This window comes from Anoplopoma fimbria, chromosome 20, assembly GCF_027596085.1.
Source record: "Anoplopoma fimbria isolate UVic2021 breed Golden Eagle Sablefish chromosome 20, Afim_UVic_2022, whole genome shotgun sequence".
Taxonomy (NCBI): Eukaryota; Metazoa; Chordata; class Actinopteri; order Perciformes; family Anoplopomatidae; genus Anoplopoma; species Anoplopoma fimbria.
The window spans coordinates 9816098-9843617 of NC_072468.1; the positions used below are offsets into that span (position 1 = coordinate 9816098).

Below are 27520 nucleotides of genomic sequence, written 5' to 3' on the forward strand. Positions count from 1 at the left end.
TAGCATTATAATTTTTTTAATAACTTTATTTTGTTGCTTTTGAGACCCCATTCCATGTCAGCTGAATCATCTTCCATCAACACTTGCCTTGTCCCATCTGCATCACATGCTATGCTATGTTGTGGTACAGCAGTTACCTGCCGGCCCTTCCCTGGTCTGGTCTGGGAGCAGGCTGCTTAGCACTTTAGATAAACTCAACACTGAGCCATTAGCTTCTCAACCACACCGGAGCACACTGCGCTCATCGAGTTTCCAGCAGTGGATCTCATGGTCACACTGGCTTTATTTACCTCATCAAACAGATGAGTAAAAACACCTTCATATGCAAGCCCCAAAACACTGAGGACAACAAATAATGAAATCAAGCTCTTATCACACTGAATTAACTTTACAACTAATTAAAATTATAAATACACATCTTGTAGTAAAGCTAAGAACTGTGTTCCATTTAAATACAACGCTTTACTCTGGGATACATATCTTACTTTACAAGACTGGCAAAAGCAATTAAGACATAGATAATACATTTGTCAAATATAATCATTTAAAATCAATACATGTCTACTGTATGAGTGTAAACTGTAGTGCCGTGGGACGGCCAAAGCAAAAGGGAAGAATGCATCCGTCTTTTAGGAGTCATCCATTTTGTTGCATACTAGTTAACATCTACTTGGGTTTAGCAGGTTTAATCACTTACTCTATGTTGGGGTTTGTAAAAGGAATTCAGTCTGGTCCCAACTATTTCAAGCTATATCTGCACAGCGGGTTTAGTTCATCCCAGTTGAATATGGACCACTGAATAAACTATACAACCAGAGGACCAGAGGAAGCTAGCAGCAGGAACCAGTAAAGTCTTCCTATATGTCTGGTGATTGCTAAGCTGGGACAGACAGAGCAGCCGCTGTTTGGCAGGAATTGAGGAAATAAGGGACCAAAGAAAAGTTCTTCAGTGTTGCCTCGTGTGTGACACCGTTGTCCTGCATCTCAAACCTGGTGGAGGAAAAATAAACATGAAGAAAATCTGATCCTTTGGGGTGGATGTTATAACGCACTCCAAATTTGAAAAAACAACTCCCCCACTGATTTCCTTACCAGTCTCTGGAGGAGATGACATAGTATACGGGGGGTGGTGGTGAGTCTGTGGCGCTGCACAGAGGCTGACCCATACTGTAGGACCCTGCTTGGGCGAAAGTGAGCCAGTCTCCGATGTTTAGCTCAGGCAACAGGCAGTGATCCACCACCTGGTCCAGGTCGTCCCCAGAGGGACCCCACAGGCTGCTGCTGAACACTGGAGCATCCAGGGATTTGTTCTGCTAACACACAGCAGGGATTTAGACAATTAAATAAGATTGTCAGGCGACCAAATGAAACGCAGCTTGAATAAAATTTCCAATTTCTCTGGGTTTGAACAATATTGGAGATATTTGGGTTAATGTTAGTACACAACTCAACAAAATATATTACACAAAAATGTCTTTACATTTAAATGCATAAATGTGCAGATTGTACCTTTAACTCAAGCACTTCCTGAAGCCCTGACTCACAACCTGTACCCTTGAAATTAATTGCCCATTACTGTATTTTCTTCCCCATTGATTACATCATCTATATCACTCAACCAGGGTAGAAGAGTGTGGCATCAAAAGGTGATTATTTATTAGGATGGGAGGATTTAGGTGGATGTATATTTAATTAAAGACAAAAGGTGTGTATATAAAGACAAACATTTTAACCATTTAAAGAATCCTTGAGACTCACCTTATAAACAGATGGAGCAGGAATCAGTGTTTCAGAGAGTTTGCTGGCAAATGATCCGTACACCCCCTCGTTCACGTGGTACTGGAACTCTGGCTCATCGTTGGGAGATGGATCGTCTGTTCAGAGCGATTGGTAGACAAAATATTTTACAGTGTAATGGATTCATTTTTAAACTTTGTAGATTTTGTTTCATATTACAATTTATGAATCGCACTTTTGCCTACTTCTCTTCGGTTGACTTTACATAATGCACCTTTCATGTAACACCTGCTTTACATTTTTACAGTTGTAATGTTGCCAATTCCTAGACATTCTAAAAGGTAGCCCCCCTCATAGTTCTACAGTACAAGACGGTTGAGGCTATCAAAATGCACCATGTATTCATATTAACATAAGCTTTAATATCTTTATTTATATACTGTATAACCTGAGTGAATATATCAGGCCACTGACCGTGTGCTTCGTCCTGGCAATCCCGTGCCACCACCTCCTTGGAGATGACATTCACAGCCAGAGTGAAAGCAGAGGACACAAAGAAGCTGCCAGGCTCGGCAATTATGGAAACTCCAGTAGAAGGAGGGAAGTATAGATCAACCATAGACATGACTGCTCTGTTGATCTGCAAAAGAGATGACAGTGGTAAAATTGTGGAACCAAAATCACATTTAAAGGGTTCCTTAATCCTATCACATTGTTGTCCTTTAAAAGAGTGCGTTAAATCAGATCTCTCACTAAGGAAATAAAACTGACTATTGTCTTACGAGTGTTGTACAATGTAACATTTAAACAAACGTACATATTTATATTTCTTTCCTCTTAATTTCAAAAGAACATGATTTACATGCTGTATTAGTGACTTTGTGGTGATGCTTGCAATGTACTTGTATTGGGTAGGGTGTACCCCTATATAGGGTATAGGGTAAAGCCAACTTAATATCATGACACATTTCTCAACCTGTGTCGCTTAAACAGATTAGACTGGCCTGTGTGTCCTTCATTAGTGTTATGTAAAAAGCAGATAAGACACTGACCAGTTCCAGCTGGGTCTCAGAGCCACTGAAGCCACCTCCAATGTCCAAGATTTTCATGTTGAAGCCAATTTCCTCCTAAGGAAAGAAAAAAGCTTGTAAACATGTTACCAAAACACAAGTGATTACCAAACAAAGAGTGTTTCTCAAGCTGTCAAAAGTGTCCAAAACATGACAGTGTGTACAAAAATAGAAAGAAACCAAAATGCTAGCAACATAACTAACCCTGTACCGAATGTTAAAAAAAAAAAATGAATAAAGTGATTAATTGGATTAAATGAGTGAGTCTTTTAAAAAGAAAATGTATATACATTTGTAATTAATTCAGAACCGAAAAAAACCAAACTTAAATGAATCTAACTCGTCAGTGTGTGAGAGACAGAAACTAAGCAGAACTACCAGGTTTAAACAGAATGCATAGACATGCAAAACAAAAAGCTGCACAGCATATAAGTGTTAATTTACAATTTGAATGTCAACGTACTGTATTAAACTTCGGTACAGCTCTATACAGAAGTGAACAGTGACGCTGGCAACATAACAATATTTAACATCACTTACTCCCATATCAAAGGCACAACGGGCATCAGATATGGCATGAGCGTACACCTGGTCATCCTCACAGGTCCTGGAAATGTGCGACCTGTGGGGAGGAAATGATGAAAAAGGGGAAGTTTAAGGTTGAACTTTGATACCTTCACAGGGAGTTAAAAATGTATCCTGTAGCAGGTCAGACTAAAGCATTTGTTTAGCAGATATCTGAGCTGTTGTGCTCCTTCTACACATCTGTATGTTACTTAAAAGGGCTTAAAAGGACTCACCTGACACCAACTACCTGCACACCCAACTCCTTAGCCTTCTCCAGCAGATGCCTGCAGTCCTTGAGGGAACAGCCAAAAGTCATGCTCATCTCATCGTCCAGGCCAGATGCTTCTGTTGAAACCTGTAGCAGCAGCCTGAATTAAATAAAAGGATTGCCGTTACGGGTTTGCTAAGAAAAAAAAAGAAATATGATGAATTAAATAAAAGTGGTATGTAACTAGAATGAGTTGAGACGCAAGCACGTTTAACCACAAAGTATCTGCAGCTGAGACCAAATTATTTTGTAAATGGCAATTCCAATATGCCAGAAGATGGGAAACAACATTTCAAGCCAAATCCTGTCAGATGAATAGTATCTAATGGCTTGATAAAGGTGACATAATCGCACAAAGCCAATTACTTAATGTTCAAACATCAGCTTTCAAGTCACATGATTATTAACACTAGGACTAACACCTCAAGCACTTACTTGGCATTGGGGTGGCAGCGAGAAATCTTGCGCAGCTCTGCTTCATTGTCACACACCAGGAGGTCAATGCCATTCTTAGCAGCGTATTTAATCTGGGAGACTTGTTTGCAAACACCGCTGTAGATGATGTCCTCAGAGGGAATACCGTGGCTCTGGATGAGCTCAAGCTCAGACTGAAATACAAAAGAGACCAAGTTAGAACAGTGTTCCCTTAAAATACTGCATGTGGGCTAATCAACAGACATTTCATCATACTATAGACAACATATACGCTTAACAATATATTAAAAGGATGGCACTGAGGTACACTGACCACTTGGTGGTGCCTCTATATCTATTCTACAGATTGTGGGAACAGAGTTGTGCAATATAAATTCATAATACTTTCTCTAGCAGAACAGGGTGTGGGACTTTACTGGACCGTATTTGTTACCCAGTAAAATAAGGGTAGTAAACTCCTTTAAAAAAACAAAACGTGTTAATTACACAATTTTCTGCTCAGTTTGCAAATTTGAGAGAGTACCTTGTTGGTACAAATGAATCCAGTTCCAAGGGCAGCAAGAACTTCAATGACAGCTGGACTGCTGTTGCATCTGACAGCATAGTAGGGTCGAATTTGGGCCATGTGGGTTCGCCAGCGAACATGCTGCCTCATTATAACTCCCAGGTCTGCTACAAAGAATGCACTCTTCTCAGACTGAGGAAAAAGGAGACAAACATGTGGATGAATAAGAAAAAAAGACGGTAAGAAATTCAGGTTTATGTTATGAATGTGCATGTTGTTGCAGTGAGACCCCTTACCAGAGTTTGTTCATCAATGTGATTGTCAATCACATCACAGAGGGCTGTGCATCCCTCCAGTAGACCGACAGAATACTGTGGTTCAGCAGCGATTCCTTTCATCCTCTCAACCGTTTTCTTCTAATCCGACAGGCATAAAGAACGTGGATAGTCCGAAGTAGTCTTGCTCGCACCTACTCGAGCCCCTGGGGTCCTAGTCTTATGCAACAAACTGTGCAAGAAAAGGAGAAAAGTCAACATAACACACAAAGTCCAAGAAGCAAATCAATTCAATCATATTTGGATAATGTATAATCATTGATGTTGTCCAGCTTGTTCCTAGTTTATTTAGTAGCTGGAACCTAATCCTTTCTGTGATGCCCAATCAAACAGGTCATTTTCAGGGAGCATCCAATCAAAGCCCAGAGCAGCTTCCACATTACAGGACAGCTTTGTGGAAGAGGCCTATTCTTCTAAAAGCCACTGTGAAAATAGAGTCTGGGGCACAGAGTTCATTTACTTTAGCATCAATTACTCCCAACAATCACCATTAATCCCTGAGCTGGTGACCCGTGAAAGGTTTTTTCTGTCGGCAAGGTACAATACAGGCGGCGTTAATGCCACCACTTTACTTTCAATAAATGTTGCACAATACATCAGAGAGGCACAACAGTCTGGACTGGACCAGGTGTGACATGACTGTAGCTTTGGGAGGTTAAATAGGGAGACTAACAATGTGGCTATAAAGCCTGCAGTGCTGCTGACAACTGTGACAAGGCAGGGGCTATTGCTCCAAAAAACTGCAGTATGCTCGTTACTCCAAAAAAAACCTTTTGGAGTCTGATCGGTTTTATGTGAAATATTGTGCAGAAATATTGGGACAGACAGTCTGATACAAACACATGAACGGACCTCCTTAATTTCATTGTGAAGCCTTCAAATCAATGAGTCCTCTGCAGGAACAAAGGTTAAAAATAGTTGGGAGATAACTCAACCCTATAATCCCTTTAAAAATCAACCAAGACTTTATGTAACTTAGAAAATGCTCAACTATGTCACTCATAACTTTTCCCAGATGAAAGAAGTGATGACGCATGACAGGGTCATACAGTCAAATCATTATATTCATATTACACTGCAGAAAGAAGAACTACATTGGAAATGTAGTCACTATTAGCAGGATTGATATCTATAACCAAATAATGATCTCTTATTGCAACTAAATCAAAGCAAGACAAAAAAAACTACTCCAGATAAAAGAAGTCCAGACCACAAAGCCCTGTTATTTTAATAGAAGTGGTATAAATAGATCTGAAATGCAGGCTCTAAAATAACTATTAGCCTGAGTGGGATTAATCTGGGACACGCAGCTTGTTAATACATTTTCCTTCTGTCAAGAGATTTGGTGACGCAGTTTGAATAAATACAAAATGATACGTATCCATGCAAATAGAGACACATGCACAAATGCAAACATGGTTTTATATGGCATATGTTTCTATTATTAAAATATCATAAGTAAAACAATCAAAAAGGATGTATTCAAATGTAACACATATTTCACTCACATGGATGAGTCCTGGGATGAACTCGTCCACTATCAGCTAGGATCCCAAGGTGGCTCGGCGTTGAAGTCAAACGGCTCTCGGTAAAGAGCTGCCCCTAGATCCTCTGGATAGTTGTTGTACACCTGCAAGAGCACAGACGGGAACAGGACACATAGTAATCAGACACTGACAGAGAAACAACTCTGACAAGGAGATCACTTGCATTCTGTCCATCCTGGGAGAAGGATCCCTCCTCTGTCGCTCTCCCATAGGTTTCTTCCTTTTTTCTCCTGTTAAGGGGTTTTTAGGGGAGTTTTTCCTGTGCCGATGTGAGGGTTCCGGAACAGAGGATGTCACAAGTGTACAGATTGTAAAGCCCTCTGAGTAGAAAATTGTGATTTTGGGCTATACAAAATAAACTGAATTGAATTTAATTGAATCACCTGTGTCCCCTCTGACACATGATCCAGTCTACCTCGACAGTCATACGGTGTCTGTACAATCAAATATTATAACCGATAAAGAAACATTGGTAAGCTGATAAGCAGGGAAATGTTGAGTGTAAAAAGGCAATGGGTGGAGAATATGGCAGTTGAGCATCGGTATATGCTTGTTGTTGACTTTGAATGTGATACACATTTTCTGTAATTGGTATTGGTTAATGTTTAAAATGTCACCCTTTGTTAGTTTGGACTATGGTCCGAAATAAAGTTCACTGAATTGGTGCAATCATGGCTAACTAGCAGTTTTGTCCCAAGTTGACTGTTACCACTTCAAAACACTTAATGTTTACAGTCAATGAAGCTAACATCACTTAGTTTGCTGTAGATATTAACAGATCAACTAGCGACGATTAGCATAGTAGCACAAGATATTAGCCTTAGCTTGCTAGCAACATACCACATAATCAGGTTAAAACGGAGGTGACGTATTTTTTAAGTAATAATGCCCCAAAACAACTATTACGTTATCTTTAACCTCTGAAAGCTAGCATGTGTGGCTATTAGTAAAACACGCCCAATTGCCCGGTTAATTTAACAACATGCTAATTAGCAAGCTAACAACGCGGTTAGCCAGAAGATCGGTACTCACGTTTGCTGAAAACCCAAAAGAGGGGACAGAACGCTTCTTCTTTTTAGGCGGAATTTTTAAAGAGTGGTGGGGTTACTAGAAGAGAAAAGGATATCGGCCATGGAGGTGGTGGTTGAGGTCGAGCTGTTATCGTCCAGCGGTATGTCGAAGCGAGATGGTACGGACGATTAGTGACGACTGAGCGGAAGCAACCGTGGAGGTCGACCGTGCAGACCGACGGACAGGACCATGAAGTGACATTTCTCCAGAAGGAGCACAACAATATCCGGTTAAATAACAAAATAAAGCACAACTAATACTCATATTTTACTTTTTTTTAGTAATGCAAAGAACCAATGCGGAAAAACTGAATCCACGAAATATCTACCAGATGATAGTATTTTTTATGAAGTGTTTATACATACTTTAAACATTGCTTAATGACACATGTGATAAACATATAACGCTATTCCGGTCTGACTCTACAGAAGAGTGGGGAGTTCGACGCATTTTAGATGGGCGGAGTTTAGAGCTGTCAAAACCACATAAAAATAAACATAAGACAACAACCTTTGATTTACAACACCATATTAGATGTCATCTATCAACAAGGACATCAATTACTACATTAATCAACCCCGGTCCTAACTTGAAATATTTACATTATTATTGTTATCATTATTATTAGCAATAATACAAATAATGATAATAATAATAAGAACAAAAATAATGTTAAGAAATTAAATTAAAAGCAATAAAATAATAATAATCATTATAGTTATTATAATTATTACTGACATTATAAAATAATATTTACAGATGAGAAGCGTTATGCTGTCATATCCCAATACAATTTCAGAATAACTATATTGACAAGATAAAGTTACAATAACCTGGCCAAGTCAAATTTTCCAGGAATTACCTGTGTTATGTCTTCATTGTATTTCCCATGGCTCAGCAATAAGGACAAAATGCTGTCTAATAAAATCTGCAGAATTTTCCTTTTTTCGGTAGCCAAACTCAACAGTTGCAAAGCAGTAGTCCCACGCGTAATAAGTTGATAGATGCATGTGCTTTGCCCCAAGTTCAAGCTCAGAATGAATTTCTCTTTCCCTTTGCTTTTGTTGTGGTGACTTTGGGGAGTTGTGCCTGCCTCCGAAAATGCAGGGGCTGGGGCAGTGTTTCTTCCAAGGAGATAAATTTGCATGTCTCCCTCCTCAACATTGAAGGAGGAGGAGGTGGGTGCCATGGGAAGCTTAGCTACTATTAGCTAAACAGTAGGAAAGGGTTTTTTCTGCCGCTGTTTTGACTCTATATCAATACTGCCATCATCTTGATTTTTAGAATCACAGACCTCGGCATAAAATCACCAATTCAAATGTAAATGTGTCTAATTCCACATTGTCATAGGTTTCTTAAGGCTTTAATGTATATTTGCAAAAATGTGTATAAGGGTTTGCGTTTGTCTGCGTTTGATGATCCACACATGTATCCTGGAGTCAAAGTCTCTTTTCAACTGTGTCTGTGCAGCCTTTGGCCATTTATTGTTTCCTTCGTTCAGTGGTTTCAATGAATTGTAACAGAGTGACAGGGACCCACAATGCAGTTTTTAATTATCTAAAATCTCACCAAAAAGTTTATCCTTGGAATACACATTAGAACAAACCATGATCTCACTTCTAAGTAAGGCATCATTTTGTGTTTTTCCAGGATTCAACAAACTTTTGGATTCCATCCATCCAGAAGCCATTTTCTCCCATTGAGATCATATGTTAAACAATACCAAGGTAAGATCTCCTAAATCTTTACCGTCCCATGTCATAAAGGTGCAGTAACAGTGCATGGGGTTCTGCTTTTTTTTTAGCATCTTACAAGAAGGGTTGTGAATTCACAAACTGAAATTCTTCGGTGCATTAGATGAGCTTTGAGCACTCCTTGGGGGAATAAATAAACAATAGCAACGTTTGTTTCGCTAATAAAACTTTTGCTTTGGGTCCATTGTAAAGGCCGCAGAGGCATGTGGACTGCAACACAAAAGCTGTTCCGTGTTTTGTGCCTGTTTTCTGCGACACTAAACGAGAACATGTATATATAAGTCTAATCACGCATAGCATCTAAAGTGGCTTCCAGTAAAGCACAATGTTTGATTTCTATTGTTTGGATCATAATGGCCATCGTGGCCATTGGGTATGCGTGAGCCAGACATGTGTACCACCCACTGTGCAGGCAAATACTCCAGTGGCTGCATTGTGCAGCAGGAATTCATATTTGCAAACATTACAAACAGATTACATCAACACACAGACTTAGAAAGCCCCAGCATTGATGAACCCTGACTGACCAAGAGTCTCCAGTCAGATAGGAATAAACATCATATTCCAACGATAAAAATACAAAATAATTAAGCACCTTCAACAAAATTGATTGTCCTCTTAGTTTCTAAGCATAAAAAAACGCTTAAAATAATATATACATCAACAGAATCAAAGGGAATATATGTATAAATGTGCAGTACCTTTGTATATTTGAATAATCATTTACTCATTACAGGGACTTGAGTGACTGGTTAAACCACCACAAACTCATGTTACGCAACAGACTCTAGTGTTGTGTTGTTAAGTCACTCATCAGGTTTTTTTGCCAAAGAATGTTGCTAAGTAAAAGGACCTCCGAACAAACTTTTCCTCACACTGCTCTGAATGTTAAGTAGGGAAAACTGGCTGCAGGAATAAAACAAAACAAAAGCCTATGTCATTTAAACGATCTGATCCAAGAATGCTAGTGAAAGTCTGTTTGCTGACAACTACATAGACATTTGTGAAAATTCAGTGTGATCTTTGACACAGCCAGAAAATGTATTGTATAATTCTTAATTTTTCAGTCCTACAATATGCCTTCTGAAAGGAAGCACCTATCTCTGGGCTTTCCCAGGACATGTCATTTTCAACAATTGTATCAAAGTGGTGGAGACATACAGCAAGATACACCATGATTGTCGAACAATAACACATTTCAACCCCTTGTTTCCTCTCTGCCATGATAGATGGCAGTATAAGTCATTCTTAATAAGTTCACAACATCACTCACATATGTCGTTTACTGCAAAGGTATATTGTTTCTGAGAAAATCATACCATCAGGAAGACCACATCAATAAAAGTAAATATAGACATTTTATGTTACATTATGATTTTTAAAATATTCATTAAGTAAGTCATGTTGGAGAATGCCCATAACCTTGTGTCTGTATTAAGGTGCATGAACATGCAGCTTCACAGATATAGTCTAAATACTGCATTTGTATACATAAAAATAAAGCCATCATGTAGGCTACTAGTGTGTATGTGAGTGTGCTTGAATTTCTCGAAACAGTAGGTCACCGTAGTCAAGATGAACTGAGTACAGGTAGGTTAAAATGAACAGGTGATGTGCACAGTGGGACAGTGTATACAAAGCAGATAGACAAGCCTCATCCTTGGAGCGCATACGTTATTTTAGAACTGTAGGAGAAAAACAGGGAGCTTTTCTAAAGACATGGAGTAGGATGTAATCTGTGGTCCCTTGTTTGTGAGTAGCTGTGATGGTTTCCAGAGAGCTCTGGGACTCCATGCAAGGTGACAGTGTTGAATGATATGTGTGTGAGGTGATGGCAATACGCTTGGAAATAGTTGTTTTTTTACCATTTAATGCTATTTATTGCTAAAACAACACTTTCCTCACTGAATTGAACACTAAGAGAGCTAACACCACACTCTCAGCAGTAGTCTGCGCTCTGCAGGCTGACTGATTATGGTGTGTGTGTGTGTGTGTATGTGTGTGTCCTGATAACATCCCGGCAGACTGGCCCCTGGCCAGCAATGGGCAAACTGGACCTGCCGTTTGATGTTGAGGGTTGGCTCCAGGCAGACCAACCATTGTGTCCCAAACAATGAACCCCAGACCCACTGAACTATAAACATGTCCCTTTGGGGGGCGTTTTCCTTCAGAATCTGTGCAGGAGACACCCAAAGTCAGGAAACCTGAGCCGGCTTTTCCAAATTTAGCAACTCGTAAGCCTCAAATGCTGCTGACTTGGCATCCAGGAGCGCCCTTGTGCTTCTCTAATAAGGTAATAATGCAATTTGGAATGTGGACTGACGCTCAAGTCTGGGGTGGAGTTCTTATCACGTCTTGTAATTCAGGAAATTTGGTTAAACTCCATATCAACAATATTAAAATGGTGCCTCAACAAAACAGTTTTTTGTACAATTGACTTTAGTGTGGAAATGTCTTCCCCACTCTAATAAATAAAGTCCTTATTCATGGCAGTTACTGATCTGTTATTGCTTAACATTCATACAATCTTGAGTTGACTTGTAGAGTGTGGCTAAGTCATTGAGACCCCACCTGGACTCTATCGCATATATCTGCCCTACCGAAGTGTCCTTGAACCTCAGCATCAAACTCTCTCACGAGAATCAGCATGGCAGTCATCATAGTCCAGTTACTTGCCCTGCAGTACCAAATGTCCACCGGCTGTGTTCGCTGCGGAGTCTCCCCACTGAGCGTGTGAGAGGCCTTCCGGTTCCTCTGGCAGATCAGCTGACTCTGATGCTGCTGTCAGGAGACCTCACCAACTGCATTGAATGGCAACTATGAAAATTACCAAGCCATAGACAGCTATATATTTTTTCACTGCTAACGGCCACATTTGGTATTCACAGGTGAGTGAAACTGTCAAACACGAGCGTAACTAGTCACCTCTGCTGCTGCTGTTGTTGTTGTTGTGAGCAAAGCTGAGTGGCTAACGGGTAGCTAATCCCTGGATGTTGCCTGACCTTAACCATCTATGTGTGTTAGCTTTCTTTAGTTTGTATACAGTGACGTTATCGTTTAATTCTTATTTCAGGCCCCTGTAATGTTAGCTATTAGTAACGCAACGATAATACGTTAGTGTTTGGAAAACTACCTGCAATGGACTTAAACACTGAATGAGCTCCTGTTGCTAGGTTAGCATGCTTTCATTAGCTTGCTAGCTTAGTGGTAAACAGCCCAGCAGCCTTTTGGAGATAAGATGTAGCTAAAGACAAGGAGACATGTAAACACAGTACTTAACCTGCACTGTAACCAAATCAGTGCTGTTGATAAAGAGGCAAACTCCGTGTTTCACAGTGTTTTATTAACTGCCGAGCTGTATCATAACACAGCACGCATTAGTCTGAATTTAGTTTTTTCCTCTCAGTTTTTCTCTAGCTGCACCAGTGCTGTCGAAACCATGACAGAGTTTTGGTTGATCTCTGCACCGGGAGAGAAGACCTGCCAGCAAACATGGGACACCATGATGGCAGCCACCACACGTACCAACAACCTCTCCACCAACCACAAGTTTAACATCCCAGACCTTAAGGTTAGCATTAGTTGTGGGCTTCTCTGCTTTCACAACATCACACTTTTCTCCCATGCTGAGGCATTACTTTGTGGTAATGAATCTATTGACTCAAGTAGTAGAATGTGCACATAAGTTTCTTTCTTGCATGATTCATAGCTGTTTTTGATAGTTAAAAAAAACTATTGGTGTTTTTTCATGTAATAGTAGGCTAAATTCACTCACCTGATATATCCACTGTCAAGAATAAGCTGATTGTGTGTATGGGAAGCAGTCTCCACACCGATCCGTCGCCTGCATGTTGAAGCGGTCGGTTTTGGTGAAGTTTTTGTCCACAGAGCTGCCCAGCTCGTCTGGTTCGGTTCCTCTCTGCCGAAGGTGAAGTAACCCCGCTGACCTTGCATCCGTGTGGGGCTGCGATGTTCTCCTGGAACTGTTAGCGTTGCATGAGTGGGCCCGGACAAAGAGGCGCCATCATAAGCACACAGGGCCCCCCTCTGGATGTCACTGTAGGCGGAATGGACCTCAGATGTCACTGTTAAAACACAACCCTGCTGACCCCGCTTCAAAAAAATCTCAGGGCTGATCACTCAAAAGTCATAATGTGCTGATGTTTGACTTTTTGTTTTCAAAAACAGGTGGGGACACTAGATGTCTTGGTTGGGCTGTCGGATGAACTGGCCAAATTAGACTCCTTTGTGGAAAGGTATGCCACCTGCTGTATTCTGACTTTGAATGAACATTGCTAGTGTATGAGAAATTACTGCTTTAGGGCATAATACAAAATCTCCTAACCTGCGCAGCACCCCTGACTCTCTGATGTAGCTGGTTTACCATTACCTAATCCCTTCCCTTACCTTTTAACAGTGAGGAATTTCACAGGGGCCCGAGGCTAGCGGGCCTCGCAGTCTAAACTTGGCAATTTACAGTTGGGTGACAAACCAGCAGCTCTTTTTGTAGTCGTATTTATACCCAATGACTTATGTGCCGCAAGTGCGTTTGAGTGTATTTTATAGCCTTTTGGAAATACTGACATCCAAAAACTCACACAGTCATTACTGCCTGAGCTCTGAAAGACACAGTTTCACTATGTCTGACTACAACCTTTAATCTAGTTCCTTTTTGGAAGTTTCCTTCCTGGGAAAAGGAAGAATATCTAAACTACTGAATTCTTCAAAATTGCACACATTAATGCATTTTATTTGATTATTGATTGGATTATTTGGATATGTTTTTTTTTTTTTCATCATTATAAGAATAATACAATTTTTTTTTTTATAGTTAGACAAGATCAAACCTAAGTGGCAGATGTACTTTCTTATGAACTTTTTAGGCTTGAGGTGTGACTTGGCCTTCAGTGTCTCCCTGGCTTCACTACTGTTGACATAGTTCTGCTTTTGATCTGCTGCTGAACGGTTACAAATCCTGAACTCTGCAAGTCTGCCATATTATAAATTGCCTTGTCAGGAACAACAGGAATATGTGAAAGTTTTTGATGTGTGTGTGTTTGTGCTGAATTTGGGGGATGAGGTCGTGGTAGTCGTGTGAGCATGTGCAGGGTCGAACGCTCATTTTGCGTCGGCTCTGTGCTCAAAGTTCGCGTTGGCACGGCATTGTTTTGATGTCTCCCGGTTGTTCACAGTGTGGTGAAGAAGGTTGCTCACTACATGGCTGACGTGCTGGAAGACAGTCGAGACAAAGTGCAGGAGAACCTGCTGGCCAATGGAGGTACAGTGTCAAAATTATTTTAGCACCAAAAAAAGCTGTGGGAATGCAAAGCAAAGTCAAATGGGCGATAATGCTAATAACATCCAAGCCACACTGATGTTGTTTTAAATATTCTTTACAATCCTTTAGAATTTCAGCTGACAACTATTTGATGCATGAGATCTGAAATCACACTGCAATTAAATCGTAGCTTTAATATCTCAATATAAACTGATAATAAGCTGATTATAGCCTGACATGTCTGTTGTTGTTTTTTTCTTTTTTTCAGTGGATCTTGTCACCTATATCACCAGATTTCAATGGGACATGGCTAAATATCCCATCAAACAGTCACTTAAAAACATCTCAGAAATCATCTCAAAGGTAGGTCTCTCAGCTAGTTATAAAATAGTGAACTATGCGTTTGGCCATATTTGGCAGATATTGCTGTAAATGGTCTCTGTGTATGTTTGTAGTCTGATGGGCACTGGTAGAGCTCTACTGTACTGTAGGATTCTATTTCCCGCTGGGCCCATCCAGGGCCTATAGGGGCTCTGAGCGGAAGTCTTAAAGGGCATGTCACTGCATTTTATCCGTCAGTTGTAAATAATTTCAACCATGTTTTTCATCATTTCCCAGCAAGTATCCCAGATTGACAATGACCTGAAGGCCAGAGCATCGGCTTATAACAACCTGAAGGGAAACCTGCAGAACTTAGAGAGGAAGAATGCGTGAGTGACCCTAAAGTACAAATGTGACGTTTATCAAAAAGCAAAATATATTATCTTCACGGATCATCTACCTTTTTCGTAGGACGGTGTTAGCATGGTCTGAAAAGTTACTGCGACCCTGAATAGCGGGTCGTATTACGTCTATGTCATTGTAACACTGTTGTGCCCCACCAGGGGGAGCCTGCTGACCAGGAGCCTGGCCGACATTGTCAAGAAGGAAGACTTTGTTCTCGACTCGGAGTACCTCATCACCATGCTGGTAGTTGTACCCAAGTGAGTATTATTTCTCAAGAATGTCGGAGAGAAAAGGAGAAAGAGAGATGAGACGCGCTCTTAGTGTCTCCTCATCCTCTGTTCTTTCAGGACGGCGTACACTGATTGGCAGAAAACATACGAGACACTGGCTGAGATGGTGGTGCCACGATCCTCACAGTAAGTGATGTCATCAATGATTTTGATTTCATCTGTATTTTTCTTTTGAATTTCTTTAATTGAGTATTTATATGCCCATTAATTTACAGTTTGTCATGAACATTGTAACAGCCGTATAACAAATACCTGTCTTTTCCTCCAGTCTGCTATTTGAAGACAATGACAGTGGATTGTTCAGCGTCACTCTATTTCTGAAAGCCATCGACGACTTCAAACACAAAGCCAGAGAGAACAAGTAAGAGTTCACACTAAGCTTACGCGTGCCATCATTGACAAGAGCTGTGAAACGTGTCTGAAATAGTTCAAAAGAAGCCAGACTTTGTGGCAAATATAAATAGCTCTGACCAAATATATCAACTGGACAGTGATCACAGGGTTTATATTGTAACTTTGTACACACAGATATATTCATGATCAAATGAAGCTGATTCCTGCCCTCGCCATCTTGTTTCTAGGTTCACAGTGAGAGACTTCCAGTACAACGAGGAGATGATGAAGGCAGACAAAGAGGAGATGACGCGGCTCTCCACAGATAAGAAGAAGCAGTTTGTAAGTGATGGAACAGGAAATCTTTTTTGTTATAGTTCTTAATTCGTTGTGTAGCTTTCCCTAGGAGATTTCTTTACAATGCTTAGCTGCTAAACCTTGCAGACCGACATGGTTCCACACTGGGTACTTTTGGGCCTTCTTGTAATATATTCAAGGAACTACATAAATGGTTTTGCGTGTTGAGTAACCGACCATCTACAATGCAAATTGTGTGAATGTTTTATTATTTCTATACATAATTTATGTTTTTCTGAGCAACCATTGGGTTCATTTTTAGTACATTATTAAGATAAATTTACAGAAATTTCAGTCCAGGCTGAGATCGGTGTCAGTACTTTTATTTGTCAAAATGACCATTTTGTCATATGATAATGTATATCCATGGGGTAGGTTTTACAAGTGCTAAATCCTAGCAACTGAGAATGAATAGTTTTAAGACAAAAATCATTACAATCCTGATAGCCCAGGATGACACACAGCAAGCAATGTTTTCATCAGGATAATGTCAATTTGGTTGTATTACAAATGTTGTTTTGTAGTTATTTTTTAATCTGAGTGTATGATTTTTTTTACTTTTTATTTTTAGAAAACAGTCAATTAAAGAGCCTGAAGCAGTTTGAAATATTGGCGCTGTGCAGCTAGTAGAAGTCAGAAAACTCTGACCCCACATAAATCCACAATAACAATTAAGAATGTCTGCCAAATTTGGTTTTGATAAGAAACAAACATTTTATCTTGTTGATTGCAAATTCTTTCCTCTCCTGTCTGGGCGAGATTGTATTAGTGCCACATCCAAAAATGATATGAGCCTAATCTGCATCTGCTCTCTGCAGGGCCCGCTTGTCAGATGGCTGAAAGTGAACTTCAGTGAAGCCTTCATTGCATGGATTCACATCAAAGCACTGAGGGTGTTTGTGGAATCTGTTTTAAGGTACTGTCATCAGAAATACAGTATTAATATCACCCCCACATATAACTACTTATAAACACCCGTACATGTATCTTATTATAAACTTGCAGCAGTTAAAAAAAAAAAAAAAAAAGAAGAAAGAAAGAAAGAAAATGATTTATGAATTACTTATTTATGTAACGTGTTCCTCCAGATATGGTCTGCCGGTGAACTTTCAGGCCATGCTCCTGCAGCCAAGCAAAAAGAACATGAAGAAGCTGAGGGAGGTGCTGAATGATCTGTACAAACATCTGGACAGCAGTGCAGCAGCTATCATCGACGTGAGTACTTTCATAATAATATGTAAAGGCTCTGACTACAAGGTTGTAGCAGCGAGAAAAACTCTGCACATCTTGGAGCAACTTAGTTATGTCCTACTATAAAAAACTTATGATATGATTATCATATCAGTTGGTATGTTTAACCTACAATACCTCAATCTTTTTCAGAGACTTTAAGTTTTCTATGCTATCTTGCAGTAATATGTGTTTTGGCTTTCCAACATTTTAATACTATTCATTGTAGTTATTTTAGACCTAAATGTATTATAGTAATTAACTAGTTTAAACACAGAAAATGTGTCTTAAAGTCACATTTCACACTAATTCAAATCAGCCTTTAAGTATGTTCACATTTTAGAAGTGACAAAATAAAGTATACTCAAACGATACTTTATGAAAGTTTGATATTTCCAGTTTGACACATGACTTTACATTTACTGAATACTTTCCTATTAGTAAGATGGTAAAAGTTAGTTGATTTTTTTTTAGGAGGGGATATTTATCTGCAAAAACATACTATGAGGATTAGAGTGTAGTAGATTCTGTGTAGAATTGTTATCAATGTTGTACATACTGCTTGAGTCTCTACTGCTTCAGTCTCTGCTTCTCCTCCATCACTGTGTCAGAGAATAACAGGTGCTCCTTCTCATGGCCAGAGCTGGTTACTGCAAAGAGAAGGCAATTACAGTGGTCTTAACCTCTCTACATACAATCTATGCTGTGAACTTGCAGTGTTTTTCCAAATAATGTTTTATATTGAGGCATAAAGCTGTATTGATTGATATTCCAATCTTTAAACAATGTTGAACACATACATACATTCTCTTTTAAAGAACACAGATAAACGAAAGTGATACATATGTAACAACCGGACACATAAAAATATGAAAATTGTGTTCTACGAGTAAAGACCAATGAAAGCATTGTTTATATATATATACACTCACACATTTAAATAAACCTCACACATTTAAATAAACCCACAATGCACTTGGAGGAAAATAATTAATTATTTTCAACTTGAAAGATATGCCCTCAAAGTAAGTATTTTACTGATACTATATAAAATCAGGGCCTTACAGGTGAGAAATTATATTTTGTCCAATTTTCATCAAAATTATGCATTTGATTTCTTAGTTGTGTAAATTAGTTACTGATGAGAAACTTAACATCAAATGGAGTTTTGGCAAAATTGAAATCTGTTTATATTTCAAAGTTTGAAGGTAATGCGAGGATGCCTGGGATTTAAGGAGTGAGATGTTTCACGCTTTTGTGTTTTTTTTCATCGTCCTCATGGGTGGCGTTCACTTCTTAGTTTTGGAAACAGCTGCTTACACACACTAACAGCCTCAACTGTTTATTTCTGTTTTTTCGTCAGTCTGCGATTGACATCCCGGGCCTGAACCTGAGCCAGCAGGAGTACTATCCTTACGTCTATGACAAGATCGACTGCAACCTGTTGGACTTTAAAGTTTAACACTTTCCCCACTTTCTCTTTAAGCTGAGTGTTGAATAAATTTGATCTTCCCTTGCCTAAACATCCCTCCTCTCCAATTGCTGTCCATCTCCTCACTGCCGCCTCATCCCATCAGCCGCTTGATTGACAACGCTGCATGTTCATTCCTTGTGGTGAAGCTTCTATCACTTTTACAAGCAAGGGACAAAAAAAGGAAAAAAATACTTTTAATTATTGTTATTGTTTACAGTTTGTTTATCTTCTTTTTTGACGTGAAATGGATTAATAAATCATGTTGAAAAGATGTATATTTACTGCGTCATTCCACATGTGCCCGCTTATATCGATGGCTACATCCTCAGTGTTCAGATTTGTGTTTACATGTTATCACTGTTACCCACGACAACCAGACCTGCTGTGTTTGTGGGATGGCTTTGTGTATCAAAGATGTGATATAAGTGCGTGTGTGTTGTTGTCTCATGTTGTGTATATTTGATGTCAAATAAGATCTGTATCAGAGTATTGTGTGTAAGCCAGTGATTAAATAAATATGATTGATGAATAAATCATATCAAATGTGTGTGAATTTGTGAAGGGATTAATAAATTGTTTTTTTTGGATTGAAGTCAGAATATTTAATTGTATTTATATATTTTTAGTTCAGTTTTTAGTTATGTGAAAGTCTTTTATTTGTTCTTTTATGTGTGAAACTTTATGCTCCTGGCTTTGACCAGAACTCCCCCGGAAAAGAGGTTTTAGATCTCAATAGTACCATTCTGGAAAAATAAAAGTTAAATAAACAAAAACTAATAAATATGATCATGGTGTGAATGTTATATGGTGATGTGCGTAAGGGAGGAAAAAGAAACATATTGGTCCAGCTCTGTGTAGTAAAAAGAGATCCTCTGTGAAGCTTTGTGATGACTCATGATCATATGCAGAGCCGTAGGCGATTTCAAAGATAGTTCCTCTTTAAACAGAAATCCTTTGGAATGCACATGGCTGCTGGCAAAATACTTCAGTTTCAACATGGAGGGCAGCGAGGATTTCAACAGCAGAGGGCACTAAACAGACACTTAAGATGATGTCCTTGGATGGTATATTTGAACATGTTGGAAACCAAAAACTCAATTAAAGTATCATAAGCACACAATATACAAAGTGGCCCTGCCAGAGTTATTGATATTTTGTTGATTCATTATTCCTGGTTGGTCGAGGTAGAGCCACTTTTCAGATGCTGTTGGGAAGTTTAATCCCCAACAATGCATCATGTTTTACAAACTGATCTTGTGTTTTTTGACTGACATCTAAAATAAAGTAACAAGCTACAGCTGCGAAATAAACCTACTGCCAAAAACATAAAGTACAAGTATTGCAATTTGTAAATAAGTACATTACGAGAAAGTCTTTCCTTTTGTGAAAACTGTTTCTTTTTACTTTTCCACCACATATAGGTCAGAGTAGGTGCATCATCTGAACTGCATGCACGTCCCATGACTTACAAACCAGAATCAAGTCCTACAAGAAATATGCACATAGCAGTGACAGCTCTCAATTAAATAACATTTGACAGAACAATGTGCTGATCCAACAAAGATCTTCACATCACATTCAAGGAAGAAACAATTATCATAGAAATTACAACAAAAATGAAAATAGAAATAATGGAAAACAATAAGGAAGTACAGAACAGAAGTAGGCTGGAATTAATATTAACACCTGGAAAGTTAAAAAGCACACAGGTGTTTTAACCTGATTAGACCTCTACTCAGGATGAAGATGGGCACCGATATGATCTATAATCTACTCTACTCTGTCCTAATTAGAGGACTTATTGAGTGGGCGGACTATGGTATGTGCAGGGCCTTTTGATATCTGATGATTTATAAGTATGTCCAAACACATGAACAAGAAAAGATAAATAAGAAAAAACACACCATAAAACAAAAATGAAAAAAGTAATAGAAAAATTGGAACTTTATTCAGAAAGTGTTTGATGAATAAATACATATATATATAAAGAAAAATGTATTAATTCATAAACTGTCCCAAAAAATAAATAAATACTGCATGTGCCCTCTACCTCCTACCCTATGTGCATTATTTAGAACCTACCCAGTTATAGGTACCGCCAACCCCAAGTTTTCTTTGTCGTCACTCTGTGATAAATTGATTAAACACTCATCTATTAGCTCATATGCACCATGTAAGCACAGCGTAAACTACAACACCATGTCAATTGATATTGTACTTAAGTGGTGCATATTCCTTTTCAGAAATGTGTGATTACATCTGACCACCTACAAACATGACTGTGAATTTAAAGAGTTTTTGTGGCCCCCAAGCGGATTCTCCGGTTGATGATCAAACTGTGACTACCATAAAACATGCGTGAATGAACTGTATCTGAATTACTAATCACATCAATGCATGCCCAGGTGTTCTAATCAATCCACCTCTTAAAAAGGCAGGGAACAGATGCAGAGGCATTTGGTGTGTGTGTGTGTGTGTGTGTGTGTGTGTGTGTGTGTGTGTGTGTGAAAAGAGAGAGAGAGAGAGAGAGAGAGAGAGAGATCATGTGATGAAAGAGTGAGTCTGGCTTGCTGGGTTGTGTTGTGAGACACACAAACACACGGCGGAGGCTACGATCACACAAACCCGCCACAAACACACACCACACACACACACCTTGGTAACGCTCCAGTACCGAAACCCGAACGAGGCGTCGGCGCGGGCGGGGAAAACATCCACCGGCTCGCTGCTGGCCGCTGCCTCGGGGGAGCAGGAGCGAGAAGCATCAATGCCGCCAGGTTCCCTCTCATACATCGGCGTGGACCTGCTCTCGTCATCGGGCCTCCTCCTGCGCTGCTGAGATAATGAAAGGATGGCCGAGCGCCGACGCGGGGACCACGGAGGGCTGACGGACGCCGCCGCGGCGACTCACCGGGATGATGAGCAGCAGCAGCGTCGCAGCGCCATGAGTTCGACGGAGGAAGCGGCGCTGGAGGGTCTCTCTCTGGAGGAGATACTGAAGCTCTACAGCCAGCCCATCAACGAGGAGCAGGCATGGGCGGTGTGTTACCAGTGCTGCAGGACGCTGGCCAAGGGGCACCGGAGCAGGGGGAGCTCCGCCGCCACCGCTGGAGCATCATCATCAGCGGCGGCTCCGAGGAGGATATCTGGACCGGAGGATGTCAGGATACAGAAAGACGGGTCCGTGAGGGTGGAACACCGGGGCTGTGAAGGTACAATATTATGTAAGAACGAGTGCGCCTTAAGCCACTCTCGATCTAGGCCAGACCATCACATGCATTTCAAATAATGGGCTGTTGTGATTGTAAGACTAGAAGACTTAGGAAGGGGCAAGATAGCCTACAAAAATCACATCACCCAAATGTGATATAGTGGTAGGCTAACACGGAGCAATAACGGTACTATAAATAAAACATCCAGCAAGTGGAGGCTTTAGAGGTTTTCCCTGATCAGGTGCTTTATTAGTCTTTAATCTGCAGCAGGACAATATCAGCCAGAGTCATAGGGCCTAATTACACCAGATCACTGACAAACAAAGAGTCCCCTGGCACACCATACTGTAGTGGTTCTGACTGGTTTTCACTATTCCTCCCCACTGAGGGCACGTGTGTGTGCGCATCACGGGGCTCCATCTCTCATTGAAGGCCTCTCAGCCTGTTTCCCACTTCACATCACATCGGTGACGATTAAAGCATGTGATTATTGCAAGCTGAAATGTGCATGCATGGGGCCGATGTATGTGTGTAAACAGAAAAAAGGTGATGGTTCACCCCATCATGGGCCTTGAGTTTTTAATGGCCTGATTACAGCTGATCCTAACTGCCTCTGACATGGGGGGCCTCTGTTTAATAAGGTGCTATAAAAAAAAATGAGGAGTTATGGCCCTGCTGGTGTGACAAGTGCTCTGAGAAACATACAAGAAAGTGAGAGGAGACAGTGGCAGCATATAGCGCGCCAACTGATAAATCACTGCAATATACTGGAAATGTCCTATGAGGGGGTTTGCACAGTGTCTGTGGGGCTATATGCAGGGCATTTATACTGACTTTATTGTGCTTTATGGTAATTTGTGGCTCACATGGGAGAGAGTTTAAGCGTTTCTGTGGTATCTGTCTAGCATCCCTCATACTACAGATCTGTTTTTACAAGGTATCAACCAGGATTCAAAACAAAACAGATGACACAGCATTCCATGTGATGGGCGTGTCTGTCTGAACACATTACAGTGTCCTGTCAGACAGAGTTCAGTGTATGCTGTAATCACATTTGCTGATGCAGTGAACAAAGAGCGCAGAGCAGACTGACTAAATGCCTATCTATCTATCTATCTATCTATCTATCTATCTATCTATCTATCTATCTATCTATCTATCTATCTATCCCTGTCCGTAATGGACTACACCTGAGGGATGTGCTCTTAACTCCAGCTGCAATGTAAACACACACACACACACACACACACACACACACACACACACACACACACACACACACACACACACACACACACACACACACAGTACTGAACACTGCTCAGTCAACATTTAGGCCTTTGATTTCTTCAAATGCGCCACACGCTTTGTCTAATCAACTTTTATTAGCAAAGCTGAGAAGCACAGCTGTGAGGATGATGCTTAGAATGAATGGGCTATTTTTAGGAGCATGGAAGCGACCATCAGAGAGGGGGGTCCAGGCGTTTATTCCTCAGCTGCATGCGCGTGTGATGTCACATCATGCAAAACGTATTGACTTGTTGTAGTAATGCATGTTTTGTGGCATTTGTATTTGCAATTTACATAGTTTTGGGGTTAATATTGCTTCAGAAATCATGTTGCTATTTAACAGATTTTGTATTTATGTTTATTTATTTATTTTATATCACAAAACAAATAGCAAATATAACTTGCATCACAAACAAACATAAATAACTTAACAATTTTTAGCAGGCATAACACATTTATACATATACATATAAAGGCTACTGTACATAGGTGTTAAATGCAATTGTTATACATGAACATATCCTTTCTACATCAGTTCTAAATAATTCACCCTATAACTGGAAACAAAGTAAAGTTATGATGATGCCAAAGAATCATCACAACTCAGAATCTCAAGTGTTTGATACTGTCCTGATTTCTCATTTTATAAAGATCTTTTTCCTGTAAATAATACTATTTGAGAAATAAAATTAAGGAGTTTGAAAGCAGCTTTTATGGAATATCAAAAATAAAAACATTGCTGATCAGCACAACAGTGTTCAATAATGTATTTTGATTATCTTGAAAACCCCAATTAATATTGAGAGGGGATGAAAAAGGATTGCTTTTTCAGATAACCTGCTGCCAAAAGGATGCAGACAAACATCTTACTGTTTCCTTTTACAACAAATGTGCAAAATACTAAACACACTTTTTATATAGTAACCACATACAGCGAAACGCATTATCTTACGACTGTATTTTATACATGTATCCATTACTTTTACCTGACTATTGAAGGTGATCATTTATTACCTATCTATATCAAGTCTTCCTTTCTAGCTCACAATCCTCATGAACCCCATGACGACAACTAAGTATCCTTAGTCTAAGTCATTCTGGGAGTGTTTTGATCAGTGCACTGCTACCACACAGATGGTCTTGGTTTTTCAGGGTGATCTGCTGGTCTAATTGCCACTTATTGGTGCTGTTCAGCATCGGCTCTCTCTCTCTCTCTCTCTCTCTCTCTCTCTCTCTCTCTCTCTCTCTCTCTCTCTCTCTCTCTCTCCCTCTCTCTCCCTGATGCACAAGCTTGACTCAGATATACTCATTGATGTAAATAATGAGATAAATCTGTGACAAAAGTTTTCAGGATTTAGGACTTCTGAAGCGCTCGTCTGCTAAATTGACTTGGAGTTAAATCTGGCAGGGTTAGTGTTTGACCCACTCTTAACAACGTCTTCCCAGGGCTGGGCGATAATTATAGAATCATATCGTGATAAAATCATATATTGAGATTTCGTGATACACAATTTAATCGTGTTTCAATGGAATCATTGCGTGATAAAATCATATGTTGAGATACACAACTACATCGTCTAAATTGATCATAATAAGCCCGTATTAGCTAAAGTTATTTCTGAGATAATAAGATTATTTTGCAGCAAAGGTCTGAATTAAATTAGAAAATATTCAGTACTTTTCATTTGTCAAGTATTTAATTCACACAAGAGTATACAAAATCATGTGGTTATTTCATATAGACCATTTATTTAATGAATAACCAGAAAATATGCTTTATCGCGATATATATCGACTTTGACGAATATTTTTAATATCCTGCTGTTTCCCTCCCCAAGCGTTATAGCATAATCAAGAAAGCACATTGGATATGTTTTTTTGTTTTTTTCATTGGATGCTCACATCACCCTGTTAACCTTTCTTCACCCTACATACAGCAGCGTGGCAATCAAACCTGCTGATACTGAAGTTAAGGTCATGGGATGATGTCATAGCTGTTGTGATGTTGCGTGTCACAAGACAAAAAGAGCAATTTATTTCGAGGGTCATCTGTCAGCAGGCTGTTTGTTCACACAGTGTAAGCTTGGCAGATGTAGCCTGGAGGAGCATTTAAGTGGGTCTTCTTTTTGAAGGGAGCACATTCATGCAACATGGCTCCTTGGGAGGAGTCTAGTCATCATCAGTCACATGCAATGAACCACTGTAATTAGAAATTAAACAGAACTTTTATTAAAACTGGTCTAGTTTGCATAATGAGAACAGAGAGCAGTTTTGTAGAAATAGTTTAATGAGGAAGGGAGTGTTTAATCACTGATAAGTAAGCTATTTAAAAATTCCACGATACAACAGGTTTTCCTTTAAACCTGCACCAAGAACATGAGCATTTACAGGATAAGGCAGTGATTTTCCATATTATTCTTTAAGTCATTTACATTTCATGAACCACAACCAACTATGACTTGATCCTACTATCAAGTACAATTTTTTCCAAAAACTATTAACAGAATGCATCAGAGCCACACCTCTGGGAGCCATGTTCTTTCAGCGCCATTCAGCATACCTTGCACCGCAACTTTCTCCTGATATATTATATTATATGATATTCAGACACGGAATCAAAAGTAATGCATGACCTTTTGACATGAAGATCATCATCACATGGGCTTAACTTCTGTCGGTCATACATTTTTTTTCCACTTTAACGGAACAGTTATGAAGCTGTGCATGTGTGTGTGTGTAAGCTGCTTTGTGCTCAGGCTTACATCTGCTGCTTATCACAACACTGCTTTCTTGTTTCCCTGCAGGTAAATACAGCCCTTGCACAACAACAGAGGTGAGTAACTCCACTGTAGTTCTGTACTACTTCTTGTTTTCTACCATTGCATGCTTACAGAGGCTTGAACAATATTATGTGGAAATTATTGACTATTAACATAATGTCAAAGTACATGTTGTGGGGGAGGGGGGAGATCATACATTGGGCACATTATATATGGAATAACCAGGACATTTTATTTCAATTAAGCTTACTGTGCTTTGGCAATGTTTACCTCATGTTTTATGTTCAACCTAGTTGCTGGGTTTTAAAAAGATAAAATATGCACATGTTTAAAATTAGAATTTTGGTCATATGAAAGGATTAGTTTGAGTGTAACTAGTTGTGAAACCTTGATTGGAATGTTTTTGTTGATTACCTCACAAACCTCACAAAGTGCAAGCTGGGAAACTCAAGCGTTTCTGGAAAGGAACCCGTCCGTCAATTAACGAGATATTCGTGGAGGGAGATATATGGTTGTTCAGGGAGAGATAATGGCAGGCTTAATCGCAATAAAAGCATTTTCTACTTTTTAAATATTAACCTACCACAGTTGGTTTCATTAGCTAGTTACAGTCAAAGACGGCAGCCAGCCACAACAACAGAGATGGCATATTAGAGCGGGCACCCCGCAGGATTATTTCAAGTGCTGGTCTGTGGTTGAAACTGTCATAAGCCATGGGTGTGTGGTGTGTTGATCCTCTTGCCTGCAATGCAGCCGCTCTGAGTCCCCTACTGCTTAATAAACCATAAACCATATTCATAAATTAGATGAAGAGATCGATACCATTCATATGTCTGTACACTATACAGACATATGAATGGTAGCGCTGAAGCCATGAGGCAATAAGCCTAGCTTAAAGACTGGAAACAGGGGGAAACAGCTAGCTGGGCTTTTTCCAAAGATCAAAGATACACACATACTTTTAGCCTTAATATAATTTATACGGTTGAGTTAAATAATAATTCACCCCACCTACAATTTCCATAAAGGGGAAATTAGCTATAGCCAGCTATATTGCTGTAAATATGGGTATTTTGACACTGGCTAATTGACACATTGTCTCATCTCTGGCACAGCATGTAAGTCATCTTTACTTTTCTGTTTGTGTTGAGGTTTAATAGACAAGATACACAGTGTTAATTAGTGAGCTTTTAAAGTATTTTTAAACTTTGGATAAAACAGGCTGTCTGTTTCCACCTGCTTCCAGTCTTTATGCTAGGCT

At 39.6% G+C, this 27520-nt stretch overlaps 3 protein-coding genes across 5 annotated transcripts in view; 2 read left to right on the plus strand and 1 right to left on the minus strand.

Annotated features, from left to right (window-relative positions):
- Nucleotides 1-297: 297 nt before the first annotated feature.
- Nucleotides 298-8558, minus strand: LOC129109200 (antizyme inhibitor 1-like). 3 transcript variants are annotated; one of them, XM_054621219.1, is made up of 12 exons: nucleotides 8398-8558; nucleotides 6426-6547; nucleotides 4879-5089; nucleotides 4601-4774; nucleotides 4078-4250; nucleotides 3608-3742; nucleotides 3348-3429; nucleotides 2790-2864; nucleotides 2212-2377; nucleotides 1759-1874; nucleotides 1093-1313; nucleotides 298-990 (listed from the first exon to the last, which is right to left on the minus strand). In XM_054621219.1, exons 3-12 carry the CDS (start codon nucleotides 4978-4980, stop codon nucleotides 876-878), a joined length of 1359 nt encoding a protein of 452 aa, XP_054477194.1. In that variant the 5' UTR covers nucleotides 4981-5089; nucleotides 6426-6547; nucleotides 8398-8558; the 3' UTR covers nucleotides 298-875. The 3 variants fall into 3 exon arrangements, with proteins under 3 accessions (XP_054477194.1, XP_054477195.1, XP_054477193.1); XM_054621220.1 differs by lacking the exon at nucleotides 8398-8558 and adding an exon at nucleotides 7497-7750 and having other exon boundaries at nucleotides 1093-1310; XM_054621218.1 differs by lacking the exon at nucleotides 8398-8558 and adding an exon at nucleotides 7497-7750.
- Nucleotides 8559-12028: 3470 nt separating this feature from the next.
- On the plus strand, nucleotides 12029-19506 carry LOC129109201 (V-type proton ATPase subunit C 1-A-like). The gene is made up of 13 exons (XM_054621221.1): nucleotides 12029-12177; nucleotides 12696-12860; nucleotides 13478-13545; nucleotides 14482-14567; nucleotides 14836-14930; nucleotides 15186-15277; nucleotides 15452-15550; nucleotides 15641-15709; nucleotides 15852-15944; nucleotides 16165-16258; nucleotides 17092-17189; nucleotides 17362-17488; nucleotides 18867-19506. The coding sequence occupies exons 2-13, from the start codon at nucleotides 12729-12731 to the stop codon at nucleotides 18963-18965; spliced, it is 1152 nt and encodes a 383-aa protein (XP_054477196.1). The 5' UTR covers nucleotides 12029-12177; nucleotides 12696-12728; the 3' UTR covers nucleotides 18966-19506.
- Nucleotides 19507-21513: 2007 nt separating this feature from the next.
- spire1b (spire-type actin nucleation factor 1b) overlaps nucleotides 21514-27520 on the plus strand; it is a 40605-nt gene continuing 34598 nt past the window's right edge. The window contains 2 exon segments of the mRNA XM_054621373.1: nucleotides 21514-22189; nucleotides 26284-26312. Of these exon segments, the coding sequence (XP_054477348.1) occupies nucleotides 21829-22189; nucleotides 26284-26312 (390 nt within the window). The 5' untranslated portion in view covers nucleotides 21514-21828.